Below are 15773 nucleotides of genomic sequence, written 5' to 3'. Positions count from 1 at the left end.
GTAGAAACATTCTAAATGTGGTTAAATTCAGAAATTTTTTTCCTACTTTCTTGTTATTCAAGTTCATTGATCTTGCTAATTATTATGTAATATTACTTTCAAAGTATAAAGACGTACCTAACAGTGACATTCAGGACACTAAAGTACAAAAAAAGTTATATAGCCGGGACTGGTCGCTACTGATAAGAAATTATATCTTTATCTTTATTCCTACTAAGAATAAATTGAAGATTATTAGTTGAATATAATAAACTTATTAGGGCCGGTTTCTTCACATTATAATAAAGTGACAAATAATTATTAGCCACATAATTTTAGTAGGAAATTTTAATTGTCGAATAAATGTTTACCGTTTCTTCACCCTAGTTGGTTTAAATCCGAACTAACTAATAAGTATTTGTCACTTTATTATGTACTCAACAAATAGTCTACTGTTGATAACACTATGAAAGATGCCTATATAGCAGTCGTCCATGTAATGAATAAGAAAAGAAATAAGCGAAAAAACGTTCTTCTGTTGACGGTTTCCTATTATCTGTGTTTATGACAACGATCTGTGCTTAATTATATTTGCACTTGTTTTGTTAAGGTTAATGTTGAAGTAGTCACTAGATGGAGAAAGTGTTTATATTAAAAATAATTGATATGAAATGAAAAAGAAAACGGTCAAAAAATTTCATCATCGGACCAAAAATTGTAATGATTAATTTTATAACGAACGGAATATCTCGTTCTTCCGTCATTTGCTGTATTTCCTCAATCAATTCCTCATCAAACAAATTTTCTAAATCCTCGAACGCAACCATATTAAATATTTAATTAACTTAACGAATATTTCGAGAAATGAGCTAATCAAATAAGGTATAATAAATTAACAAATCACTTTTGATGTATAATATTTTAGGTAAAATTTCTACTAAACTATTTAATTGACAGTTGTGACTGCCTAATAACTTATTTGGCCAATAACCCGATTTATTCGGAGTTTTGATTTAATAGAAGGGGAAGAAGCCCCCGAATTTTTGGTTATTCGGTAAGGAGGTAATAAAAGCTGTGGTGAAAGGTCTAGAGACATTGCAGGTTCGCTGTAATAAATGTATCCAATTAAGAGGAAAATATGTTGAGTAATAAAATATTTTGACATTGAAATTTTGTTTGGTTCTATAGTAGGCTAAGAATTTCTCAATATATCATCGTATATATATATATATATATATATATATATATATATATATATATATATATATAATAAAAGACATAACTGCCCTTATGGATTTTAGATGTAGCACAGCCCAATATAATACAGTGAGATGAGCAAATTGTAATAGCAATCATCTAGCAAATTATCGAGGCTTTAACGTGAATAAGAAACTAAAAGAAAAGTTACATCCGACCCTTACTCATCATGAAACAAATGGGGGACAATGTTGAACACCATAATTTCAAAATTAGCTTAATGAGTGCGTTCTAAATCACAATAAAGATTTATATTAATCTACATTAATTTACGAAACTCACGTTATTGAGAGAAACTTTCTTAATGTATGTTGATATTTACTATTCCACACCTAATAACTAATCAATGCAGCGCATGATGGAACTGCCGTAATAACTAAAGAAACTATAAAAAACTATAAAAGGGAAAAGTATACAGAATATTATCTACAGGCTATTAGTATCATTATTAAAGATAAATATGAGCAACTAACCCTAGTAATACACTTTAATATAAAACAATATGAAAATTTTTTAAAACGCTATGCAATATATTCTTAGCTACAGACGACTACAATGCCAAGCAAACGGAAGGGGTGGAAGCAATAACTGAGAAGAATTTAAAATATATCTCTACAGAGGAGCCCACCTAATTTACAGATGCTTCCCAGACTTATCGCCAGATAACATATTTGTTATAATCAAATTCGATGGAGACTGAAGACAGATTTGGATACAGAATTAGCGGTTGAAGAACTAATATTGAAGAGGCACTCTCCATGAATACCAAAATAGAAGAGGATCTACCTAATGTTGTGCAACAAAAGCTATCTGAAAAACAACAATTGAGAAAAAAATGAAAAAAATCAGAACTGCAGTAAATGAAGCGACAGGAGAGCTAAAATGAATCCTACGAGTATTAGAATTTAAAAATCAAGAAGTCCAGAGCAACATGACAAAATTAACACCAACAGTGGAAACAAATTACTTTCTGTCGAAAGCGACAAGGTAATTTGAAAGACTCACATAATACAATTCTCTGCAACGCAACAAGAATTTAAGCCTTTTCTGCAAGATACACCAGATGTTGACATGAAAACATCTGAGGTGAAAGAAATAATCAGGACAGAAATTGAGATAAGAAAGGCACTCTATTTCGACTTGACTTGATCACTAATAAGGATTTCCAAGATTTATCTGATAAATATTAACGTTAGGTAGATTCTCTTCTAGTTTGGTATTCACGGAGTTGGCCTACCAGACTGCACTATTGAATAATTTTAGTTCTTCAACCGCTTATTCTATATCTTTAGTGAACAGCTTGCGAGATTTCGTAATCCAACTTGTTTCGAAATTGTTCCCAGTTAGTTTGGCGATGTACAAAAAGGGTGCTTATTTTTGTTTGATGTAATACTTCGAATTAACTACTACCCCATCACTTTAAAAGTAATCCAGATAATTATGCTCCCAAAATATATACATACATATATATACAAAATATATACATAGAGTGATACTGTGTCCATAATTTGGAATTCAAACATGGCATGAAAGGACACGTACACAATGAGATAGTAAAATAAATTAGGCCGTTGAAGATAAAAGATACAGCTCAGAAGCCTTTCTGGACATCATGCAAACCTTCGACAAAGAATGGCATCGAAGAGTATATCACTAGACATAGATGGACATTTTCTTATAAAATACAGTAACACACTCACTTATCTCTTTCCAATCCTATCTGAAGTCCTACAGGGAACTGTTTTTAAATCGTTTCTATACTTAATCTATACAGCTGACCTACCTGTAACTAGCGAAAAAACACTGGCTTATAGGCAGGATATCCTAACAACCAACTAAAACCAAGTGGATTCTGTATTGAAGCATTTTTTTATGGTATTGACATACAGAATTTATACAGTAATTCCTACATAAAGATCCTGCAGAGATTCTAGAAATACATAATTGTCAACGCTATCAGTTATCTGCCCTTACCTGTATATTTTACTCACATCTTCTAGTTAAGGAAAAATTATCAGAATATTCGCGTCTATTAATATCGATTCATAAGATATTTGTAAATGCGAAAAAAAAAAATAAGAACTAAAGTCAATTACCCCAAAGATTAATATCCGGCTATTAGGATTTTGTGAACGTAATAGTTTTGGGATTGTGGCAATGAAACACCAAAATGTTTGAAATATATTCCAAACTTTCGAATAAATATGTATTCATCATAGTGGAATTAATTAATCGAGAGTTGCGGCATTCTAAATTTTATATAAAATATTGAATTAATCTGATTAAAAAATAATCTAATATGTCTATTGTCATTTTGAAGATACCCTGAAGATATCGTGATAAATTTAATATTATATAACAATTTGAAACAAAAAAATTAGCAGCGTTCATAAAATATTCATATATCTACTTCAAGCAAAGTTTAGTTTGGAACTTATTAGAGGATTGTCGGAATAATGACGATTTTAGTAAACACGACTTTAAAAACAGAGTTATCGCATTCGACACATAGCTGCTATATCTAACCTAAGATTTTTTTCCTTTTATGTGTTGGTAGTAAATTTTAGTTTTTTTACTTAATAAATCATGATTGTTAACTATAGGATTATTGGACACGATTTTCTTCAAAAACGCAATATCGTATAAAAATCAAAAATGAAAAAAATTAACAACATTAACAACAAGAATTTGGTTATGTATTAAAAGCGATATTCTTTTGTCTTCATTTTGGAAAACAAGTAAGTCATTTAGGCAACTAGTCATCGATTAAAAACGATACTAAGTAGCTGCAAATAAATTGCAGCTATTTTTCTACCTCCTCGCGTTTCAAAGTTGATATTTCTATAGAGGTTTTATAGCTAGTCAACTATTTTATAGTTAATACCTAGTGAGATTGGTTATCATGAAAGACTACAGACACAAAAATTTGTTCATTGAATGAGTAACCCGTACGGGTTATTCATTAACCCAGCTTCAGAATAACGTTTTAGAGATTGGGTAATGATAAATATGGCCAGTAAAGCTAAAACCAAATTATAGCGTTTAACAATCAAATTATTCATATACGTAGCAAAAAATGTCACAATTGTGTTAGACTTATTTAAAATATTTACCCCTTTGCATTTATCCAGGCAAACATTCACTGTCCCTTTGAACTGTACATACGTTGATTCCGGAAATTTGAATGCTCTGAATTTAGCTGACAAAAAATCTCCGTCGACGGTATTGAAGTTTTCGAATAGGTACGGATCAATGGAGCAGCTACGAAAATAAAAAAAAAACAATTAAGAAAAATATCTTAGAGACAAAGTACTAGGAAAGTAAAATTTCAAATAACCCAAATTTGAATTGACATTAACATTTATCCCTACACTAACAACTCAAAATTACCATTGGCATCTGATTCTATTAATCTATGCCTTACGTTGGAAAACTTTTAATTTAATCGAAAAAATATATTGTGAATTCTATTGTAATTATGGAAAATTTGAAAGGTCTGCATTAGCGTCGAAAAATCGATCCTTAATGAAAAAAGACCAGTATTTAATTGTAGGAAAATCTACGATTTACAGAGCGATTAAAAAAGAAAATTGTGGCGAGTTTCAAACAAAACTTGAAGCTCCAGGAAAACCAAAAGAAAAGAAATTTCGACAGTAGACAAAGCTCGTGTTACGATTCGAGACGATAAGGATTCCGTGAACTGAATCGAAGCACACTTTGGAAACGTTTAGAAGAAAAATATTTTCGCTAGAAAAAAGTCTATTTTAATAGAAATTACCTGAATATATAGAAGAAATGAGAAATTAAAGGAGAAATATATTTTATTAAGATGAAACATGGATTGATGAGGGACATACTCCAAAAAAATTTTGACAAGAGGAAACTGTTACAAGTCGAAGACAGGTTTTTTTTAATAATTTATCCATTGGTTTGAATCCACCAACAGGAAAGGTGCGCATATCGATAGTATTACACTTTAGTAGTTCAAACGTTTTTGTTTAAGATGTTTAAGAATTCGAATAAATTATAAATCTCTTTCTTCAGAACTGTATAATGGTAATGGACAATGCAAGTTATCACTCGAGACTTGCCCACAACCAAGTGGCGAAAAAAATATTTATAGGAATGGCTCAATTCAAAGACTATTGAGTTCCATCTCTATCCTGTAAGTAGAAAAAACTGTATTCTTTGTATTCCCTTCAGAAAGAATAATTAATAAATTATGAAATTGCATAAAATCATGCAATGACGGTGGTTAGTTCCCCACCATATCATTGCGAGCTAATCCCGATTGTACTGGTATGGGCAGTTTAAAGAAAAAATTATTCTTATAAAATGAGTGATATTGAAGAGTTGTTTTTGGAGGCTGCCCATAATGTGAAGCGTGGAAACTGGGTAATGGCGGTTGATCATACGATTAAAAAAGAAGAGAACCCACTCATATGAATATTATTTGCAACAGTGAATTTTCTGATTCCAATTTTGATTTTGATTTTAAAAAGTAGCAAAATTATTCTTTATGGATGTAAAGTTGTTTGCAAATCAAAGTTTGAACCTTTTACTTATATTTCTTATGTTCTTGACATATTCCATTATGACACGATGTTCTTCATATATTTTAGAAAAAAATTCATTTTTTCATCTTCAGTGAAAATATAAGTATACATCTGATATATTCTTTATATTTATACAAATGTTATTTCATATGGAATTACGGATTCAATGTTATTACCAGTTTCTAAGAATAGGCAAATAAGACTTCACCTCAAATCGAAACGCCTATTATCTAATTTTAGTGAGTTTTTTTCTGAGGAATTTGTAGCGAACTTCGCCAAAGTCAAGTAACACCCCGTATCTCGGAAACTAGCAATATTTGCATCAGGCATGTTGAGCAGAATCATCATATTTTGAGGTCTAGAATCTACAGTTCAGAGATTGGACATTCTTAATGAATCACCCTGTATACGTCAATTAAATGGAACCACATTCCAATATGAAGTTATTTGGAATTGTAAAGGTCGCGGCGCTGTGAGCATGGATAGGTTTGGTTAAGGGAATTTGGTAGGAAGGAGAGAGTGAAGAAAGGTCAGTTTTGGCGGAAGAGGAGAAATAAAGTGCAGGATTAAGTTTAAGGCAACACGGTAGTTACGCTTCAACATAATAGTTACGTTATAGTTATAGTTATAAGTGGGTAATCACATTACGAGTTAGAAAAAATAAAATTTTCCAAAACCGAACCGGAATTTGTCTGCTTCCTGGGTATTACCCGATCGGAACTCGAGTACCCGCTTGAATTTGGTTGCATCTCGTGGCTTATTAAGTAACGGATAAACGTCTTCTCGAGGAAGAACTCTTGCAAGCAGTCACATTGGCACGCAATCTGATACCCGAGTGGGTAAAAGGTTTGATATAGTAATCGCCAAGGAAAATCTTCAGTAGAATAAACCAACCCCTGAACCAAAAAAAAAAGAAAAACTTATGAACTGTTTTTGTAGTAATTATCGCTAAATAGTTTTTAGAATCATTAGTGTAGTAATTATTTCCGACAGCTTTGGTTTAATTGGTATTTGCCTGATAATTGTTATTTCTCATTTTTTGTAATTTTTCTAGATTCTTAATAGTGCTAATTAAAGTATTATCTAGTCTATTTCATTTCCCTCCTCCTTGTCATTTATTCGGCATGGCGGCCTAAGTTTACTCGAAGATCTCTGTTTAATTGTGCTCTTCCTTGCCGAAGGACTAATACCAAGGATCCGAACTCATTCGTTCGTTGAGCTAACATTGCAATTGTTTTCCTAAATCGAGGGTGATCGAATTACAATATCTCGACAGGAAATATTCGAGGTATATCTTGAAAAAATATTTGAACTCTACTAAAAAAAGTGATACACCTATGGATTACGAATACTACATTATATTATTACTCTCTCATTCATAAGAATAGACTATAAAATGAAACATGATTTTGAGAACGTAGTTATATTTATAATTATAATATATATAATTGAATTTTCAGATCATACATTGGATATACAAATCTAATCGGTTATAATTTAGATAAACAAATTAAAAACTCATCTTAAACTTAAACTAAAGACCCGGCTCTGTGGTAAAATTCACTGTGCTTATTCTTATCTATTACTTTCCAACTGATCTCGAGAAAAAAGATGCTCATTGTGATTGATGCTTTATTTTGGCTGAGAATGTTATTGATTTTTGGCTGATATAGGATTCGCTTCCTCTGCAGGGTTTGAGTAAGGATATTCTTAAATGTGAGTTGCTTCACGTGTGAATGTATTACCGGCCATTCTGTCGATTAACCTATTTATCAGGTTTTAGACAAACCGCAAAAATTCTGCTAAACCAATGAGCTGTGAGGGAAGAAGTTGGGTATGTGAGACAAAGTAGTTTTCAGGAAGGTAATTTCTTTCACGTCGTCTGTTATACAAAGATCGAGGAGGGTATTTCCCTCTATTTTCGTATCAGGTTTGTTTGTTTCTTTTTGACCTCCATCATAGCCTACAAACACATTCAATGTCGCTGATAGCTCAGTGTTAATGCTCTGTACAGTCAAACTGCATGTCCTGGGTTCGAATCTGGTCTTGGACTTTTTAATGTTTTTCATGTATAGAGAACTGAATTGAAAATATTTAGATATATTTTACATGATAAAAAATGATTATACAGTATACAACAGTTGTGGATATCCATGTTTAATTAACAATTAAAATTTTTTCTCTAAAATTCGACGTCATGTCTGATCTGGAATATTTTGAACCAACTATTACAAAATTTTTATCTAGACTACATAATATCACATATATTTAATACCTATGATGTTTTTAATGAACGTAATTGCTCTGTTTAATAAATAAACGTTTATATATCAAATTGTACCTTACCCGTTATAAATAATTGTTTCCTCTTGAGATTTTGTATCAGTCACTTGCATATGTGTAACTAAAAGTCCATACACTTTAGCTGATACATTATCTAAGAAAATTTCCATTTGAAGGGGGGTTCCAGGTGATACGTTCAGTTCTCCAGTTACCAACTTACCGGCCTGCCTTACACCTACCCCTAAAATTGGTTCCGGAGCTCTACCAATTGTTTCGTTCGTTGTCAATATTTCTATTTCTCTAAAATAAAAATTGAGCATGAAATGATGAAGGACATTCAATATAATCAAATTTAGAATGATTTCATTAAATAAACTGAATGACTGTTTAGCAGCAATATAATTCCAGATAAGTGTAACTGTTATTATAAAGATATTAGAATTCAGTTGAATAATATTCATATTTTATTTGATTACACAATGTTTCCTCACCAGCTTTATCATTTAAATTAAGTTTTCCAAATTTTTCATTGGTAGAAACTGTTATGAAGGTTGTGAACTACTTTAGTACAGTTTCACATTTATCTTTAAATAAAGACTAAACATTCTTGAGATTGTGAGATGCAGACTTGGTTGTGCAATTCTAGGCGATAAAAAGAAATATTTTGAAGTTTAGTTTAAAGCAGCCATGGCAGCAGGGAACATATTATGTAAAATTGAGGTGGAAGAGTTCGCCCTCAGGTCTCCAACCTGCGTAGGATATTGAGGTCTAATAGATCCTTTGGGTCACAGTGTATACGAGACCCAAAATCCATACATACATATATACAGGATATTGAGGTTACAAAGGGAGCTGTAGAAAACCAACCTAATATAACCACCCGTCGATTATCAAACTATCTTGCTAGAATTATAAAGGTTTATTGTACTTCCAAATGATTCTAGGTGGTAAAACTATGCATGTTGAGGTATATAGTGGATAGCTGTTGTGATTTCATTGCAGAAATATCGAGGTTTAGTTAACGGAAAGCGGGCTCTCTTACAAGACTACAAGACACGCAATAATATCGAATAAGTAGTATTGGACTCCTATACGAAATCAAGCATTTAGTCCGAATATTGCACCGACAGATTACTATTTAATCAGATCTATGGAGAAATTCTCGAGTGGGAAAATTTGAATATGAATCCAAAGGAGAGGTTAAAAATGCAGGGCGACAATTTTTTTTGCATCTAAGCCCAAAGAATGGTGATTATTTAATAAACAAAGTAAATATTGGAAAGCGACATTATTTACGAGACATCCTCTCTATTACTCATGCTTCAATCTACTTCCGCGTGGATGTAGAGCTAGCTGTTAAGCATCAATCATAATTCTTTGAGCCATGGTTCATACATAGTATTGTACTTTAAGCTACTATTGCAAATATAAGTTGCTGATCAATGATCATTTTTCATAATTTCAGCTTAATTTATTTTTGTATACGTCACTGCAAATAACATTTAAGAAACATTAAAGTTAATCCAAGGGTGTTAGAAAAAAATAAGTGGAATTGGAAATCTAAACTTATATTATGAGAAGAAAAAGAATGATTTGAGACGAAAAATCTTTGGGAAATTTTGAAGTATATCCAAAAGTTTTATAAGAAATAAGAGATAGGTGAAAATAAAATATTCAAATTGCAAGAGGAAGGAAGAAAAAAGTTAATCCAAAGTATTCAAAGATGGAAATGAGTGAGTTAAAAATTCCAAAAATTATGAAAAAATCATAATAGAATAGAATAAAACATTGACAACCAAGAGTTTTAGAACAAACGGAAGGGAAGTTAAGAAAATGAGAAGTAGTAGTACTAATAACCAGAATTGATTTATCTTTAGCTTGCATATTATTCTTTTTTTCATTATGTACACACTCTTCAACCAATATCAAGACCACCGATACAGAATATATAAAATGTGGAAGGTCATTAGTTCATATTTGTACCATATTTGAATAACACTATCCTAGAAGTATTTGTTAGAGCAAAATTTGTAACTAACGAGGTTGTTATTATACATTATTAGAAAAATTATCCAAATAATGTGGTTAAAAACACTGGTTAATTAATATACTTTTCTTGTAGTTTGTACTTTGGCAGAGCATATTATATAATTTGTAAACTAGCTGGATAGTATACAAACAACTAATACTAGCAGCTATTTCAGTTAAAAAAATATTTTCCAACAAAATATCAAGACGTTTAAATAATTTATATATTACTCAGCTGGTTTATAGCTAGCCAAGTTAACGATATATCCATAACAATACATTTAAATATGCTTTAACATTTAAAAATATTGTAATATTTTTTAAATGTATTTACACTATTTCTATTCGTGGGGTGAATTTAGAAACACTGTATCCTACTTATTTAATTTATTTAAACCCTTTACACTACACTTAACTAACTTATATAATAATTAACTCATCACTTAACTAATTTATTAAAATGCTTCGGTTACTTTTATATTTCGTTCCGTTCACTCTTTATCATAAACTAACTAATTCCGCTAAATATCTTCGATATATAGCGGAAACGATATTTCTAGAATTCTAAAAAGTAAACCAACAAAAACAAATAAATAACAAGACCTTGCTAGGAATGAATTAAGAAAACAGCTTGCTACTATACAAACATATATTAGAACAAACCTCTAAGGAATTCCGCGGTTTATAAAGAGCATATCAAAGGTGCCCTGACTCTATTATAACCGGACAGGACGGGCTCCATGTCGGGGACGAGCTAATAACATTATCCTCTAATTAGGTGGAAATTATTCCTGGAACAAATGTATAGCTGGATGTTTAAATCGGCAACTTCACCCATTCCGGCACTTTTCGGTCATATGAAAATAATAGGGCACCGTCTTCATCAGGTACTGATGACAGGATGGATAGCTTCAAATTAATATGTGAATTCCGGTATCTTGGAATATCACCTCTACCATGTTCCTGACGACTCACCAATCCAACTGGTTACTCGCTATCTTGGTTACAGTCAGTTCACTTTGGCTTGAAGCGTTGAAGCAAGCTGTTTTTTACCTTGGACCTGAAGTCTGGATATCGGCAAGTAGAGATGGCCCCAGAAGATAAGTAAAAGACTAATTTTATTACCGAATCTGGACTATGACAATTCAACGCCATGCTATTAGGGCTATGTAGCGTGTCCGCGACTTCAAGCTGCCCAGCTTATGCTAAACCCAAAGAAGTATCAGTTATTCCAAAACTGGATCAACTATCTAGGCCATATAGTGAGCAATGAAGGAGTCGAAGCGGAATCAGAGAAAATGTTCACCACCTCCTGATAAACATCAGAAAGTTGGAGATATTGCCAAGACATTAACTTAACTTCAGAAGAAGCAAGAGCTTTCATCTACCAAAGGGGAACTTCATTCTCGGCACAGTTACAAGCAATGTAGGGATGGAGGAGTGCTCTCATAGATCCAAGGATGGCAAGAAAGAGTGCTTCAGTAAATTCTCTCAAAACCAGATCGGAAATACTGGAAGGAAGTGCCTTATCCCGACTGACAATGAAACACTCAATTTTCGAGCCGGTGTAAGCCATCGAAATGTCGACTCCTTATCTTGAAGATCGTGCCCAGCAGACTACTCTCACTGCAACAAAATCGAAGTCCATCGAGAGGTAATCTTGGAGTGAGGAAAACACGGAAGTCACAGACGGCGACTTTTAAGATGGACGAGGAGAAAGGGATTTTCTCCAAAATTGAAAAATCGTGGAAAGGTCCATAATAAATCAAGAAAAGTATCGATTATAACATCTATCGCATAAGCAAGATACCCAATGAAAAACTGAAAGTAGTCCACCAAAATTAACTAGCGCCGTTCGAATGAAACCATCACTTACAGGAAGGAGTGGACCATTTACGAGAAGAATTTATGGGTGCGTACGGCAAAGCTAAGTATGGAGTCACTACAAGCTAAGTATGGAATCACTGCGGGAAAATTATTGACTGGCCAGCAATTTCTCTGCCCGTATAAGAAACGCACGAGGATTAGCAACCGTCTTCCGGAAGAAGTTTGGTCAATTAGAGAAACTTAAAGGGCAGCAAGATGCTGAGAATCAAACACGATTCGCGCTGCATCAGTCATCAGTCACTAGTGAAGACGGTGCCCTGTTATTATATAACACAGAATCTCGAAGTTACATCCTTTTTCTTGACGATTACCACCAGAAGACACCCATGGACTAGTAGATGGTTCCATTACTTTCCCCTTTTCCATCTCTGGATAATTCCTTGCTCTCCCTTTGTTCTTGGTAGTCTGCGAGCTGAATGCATGATTGGTTTGGCATCACATGTATCGATTTTGTATTTGACAGCTGATGTTCTAGCAATCTTTCCTCCTTTTTGTACAAATAGGTCTCGATAATTCAAGAGAAATTCCCTCATTCCCTTTTCTCAGGAATGACCAGCTACTGATATCATCTGTTCGAATCGGACATGGGAATTTTCGGTTGTCATCGTTTGGAGGACATATATACATTTCCATTGAGTACTCCTTTGCCAGCCTCTCCGTCGTGGTTCCATAGATTTGGACCATTTATTCACTCTGGCGGCTGCCTCAAACTGTTTAATGTAATTGGTCCTAATGTCTTCCCGTCTCTTCTTCTACTAGAATGTCTATTCTTGAATTTGCAATCTTTTTCTCCAACTCTTTGATTTTCTCATCCATCGTTGTCATTTTGTTCTCGATGTCCGATTTTAGTGATGAGATTTAGTATTCGACGTCAGCGGCAATATTGGTTTCCAATGATAAAATTTCGGCATAAAATCTTCATAGTCGACATATCTGCTTTCATGGTCAAAATATTGTCGTCAATATTTTTTAAAGTTGAAATATCGTTCTTCATGGTGGAAATATTTTTGTCTATATTGGCAGAGATTTTCCAAAGTTGAAATATCCTATTTCATAGTAGAAATCAACGAGGTCAAGGTGGAATCCCCTCCTTTGAATAAATAAGTTTCTAGATCTGAGCTGTCACTTACCAGTGTCACTTTGAGTCTTTCTACTAATTCGCTCTTCTTACCGGTCGTTTCAAGCTCGGAATTCTCCAGTTCAGCTTTCAGTTCCGTCACTTTCAGTTCTCTAAGCCATGTTTATGTCACTATTTATTCACAATATCCCACACCTGACAATTTAATGTGTTTTATATTTATTTACCCTATTTCTCTTTGTTGGGTGAATTTATAAACACTATCACTTACTTATTTAATTTATTTGAACACTTTACACTACACTTCACTAACTTATATAATAATTAACTTATCACTAATAATTAATTTAGTTAAAAAAAACATAGTAAACAAACCCTATGATAAAAACATGTATAAAGACGAGTCTCAATCGAATTCGGCGGTCTATAAAAATTCCATTATAACCGGATAGGACCGGCTCCATGTCGGGGACGAATTCGTAACAATATTTTCATTGGTAGACGAAACAATGAGATAGTGTTTTAGTTATTTACTGAATAAAAATAAATTGTTATATTATTATCTAATACTCAATTATTTTAATTCCCACAAATACCGTATATAATATGGTGTAACTGTAAAACGAAGATTATAGGGGAAATAAAAATATGAGAAGATGTACAGGGTACCTGATTCAGAAAAATTATATAAACTTGTCACGCGGCTACGAGCTACCAGATATCACGGTATTTTCTGAACTGAACGAACTGCATGTCGTTGCCTGCAATTTTTGCAACTTTATCGAAAAATGTTCACAACGGGGTTTTCGATCGTTTTCACACTAAAATCAAATTTCCTCCTAATCTATAATTCTTGGAGGAATTTGTATTTGAAATCTATTTATCTGGGATGATGTCCCTCTTATTCGTTTTAAATCGATTTGTCCTCATGTCTGTATATATAACTTTTGTAAATTTGAAGAATGCTCCTTCAGAATCTGATTAATGAAATCGAATCACTGTTGAGTTGAATCACACAATAACTGTCTTGTCTAATAGTTCAAATTATAAGATAAACATATCGGTAAAAAGTTATGTATATTCAATCAAGTAACTAAAGCTACAGATATTTTTATATTTAAGTTTATAATTAGAAGTGATTGGTAAACATTTAATGCTTATGTTTTCAATATATTGTACATTAATTGTTTGAGCTGTTTTATGTAAATTATAATATTGATTATAAGATAAAATTTTCCGCGTCTCCTAATAAATTTTATGATTGTGTAGATGAAGTATTTCCTTTGAGATAGTTCATAAAACTTATGATCAGATAATGTATTATATTTTTAATTGAAAGAATTAGAATTTTTAAAGTTAACACCACTGGGAAGCATGTTGTTAATTAGATTGAGATTGAAGACGGAAAATTTATTCTGAGTTCCACATGAATTTTACTAAGTAGAAATAAGAGCATTGTATTTATAGAAAAAATGTTGAAAATTAAGAAGTACTTTGCATAATTGATTGAAATTGTGTTAATGAAATGAAAAATAATTTTTTATTCAAGTAAATAATTGACATAATTATAGATTTTGTTATTCAAATTAGTTTCTTTTTCAATTCACTGAGCAATATATGTTGTTTTTGAAAACAGTTATCATATGTTGTTAATACTCTGGTAGATTTATATAAATATTAGGAACCTTTTAGAATGACCAATAAATTTTTTGTTACAATTTGAATTTGATGGTGGATAATTTATGGTACTAAAAATTGAATTGATTTTAAGATCCTTGTTTTATGTTTTCAATTTTTATAATATATCGTTAGAAGTTTAGGACTAATTGATGTTAGATATGGTGAAGGAGTGTAAATAGAACGCTACCAAAATATACTAGTTTTAATATGCCTTTCGAGCTTTCGAATAACTAAATATATCCATATTGTTATTATGAAGATTGTTCTTTGAACCAAATGAATTAAAAATTTTATGGAAAATGTATTATACCTTAAGCTTTATATTTTCATTAAAACAAATTCATATTATTAGAAAAGCAGCTTTCAAATTAACAAAAATCACCTTTTTTTAAATCTTTTCGATGATGGTGATAAATAGGATCACTTTTAGGTTTCTTATTGGATTTTTTAGAAAATAGGACTTTTGATTTCTTGTCTTAATTACGGTCCCCAATATAATATAATTTGACACTGGCAACTTCCATTATTTCATCAACTAATATATCACCAATCACATGAGCATTAAACCGTACCACATTAGTATGGTTGAAACAGTTGAAAATTTTTTTCAGGATAGTTATGTAATTGGGAAATGCCTGCAACATATTATTCTCACTAGCAAGGTCGACGTATTAGATAAATTATAATACACATACGATTGGTACCTACAGTGAATGTTAAGACCTACATAAAAGTAAAACAAAACTTTTGTAGTCGTTTTTTAACACAGTATAAACAACACAAAATGTTTTTCCAAGATTAGTATTGATAGAACTATTACTATATGGAGACTAAAATGCAAATTAAGGAATGGATCATCGTATATAAATAGGTCTAACGAATTAAAAAAAAAAAAGAAAAACGCACACTCATGGAATAGGTCCTCTTTCTAGCTTGATTAACGAATAATATCTCCTTTGATAATGGCTTCAAAGTAACAGTGGAAACGGTGAAAACTTCCAACTTCACATTGCAGTCCACTCAAT

At 32.0% G+C, this 15773-nt stretch overlaps 1 protein-coding gene across 1 annotated transcript in view; it reads right to left on the bottom strand.

Moving 5' to 3' along the window:
• LOC130896700 (uncharacterized) overlaps positions 1 to 15773 on the bottom strand; it is a 95631-nt gene that overhangs the window by 15638 nt on the left and 64220 nt on the right. Inside the window, exons 4-5 of the mRNA XM_057804963.1 lie at positions 8139 to 8375; positions 4350 to 4497 (exon numbers count right to left, since the gene is read on the bottom strand). Coding sequence (XP_057660946.1) covers positions 4350 to 4497; positions 8139 to 8375 — 385 coding nt within the window. The remainder of the gene's footprint in view (positions 1 to 4349; positions 4498 to 8138; positions 8376 to 15773) is intronic.

This window comes from Diorhabda carinulata, chromosome 7 (assembly GCF_026250575.1).
Source record: "Diorhabda carinulata isolate Delta chromosome 7, icDioCari1.1, whole genome shotgun sequence".
NCBI lineage: Eukaryota > Metazoa > Arthropoda > Insecta > Coleoptera > Chrysomelidae > Diorhabda > Diorhabda carinulata.
Note: the sequence above shows the minus strand (reverse complement) of the source record. Positions and strands in the feature narration are given on the sequence as shown.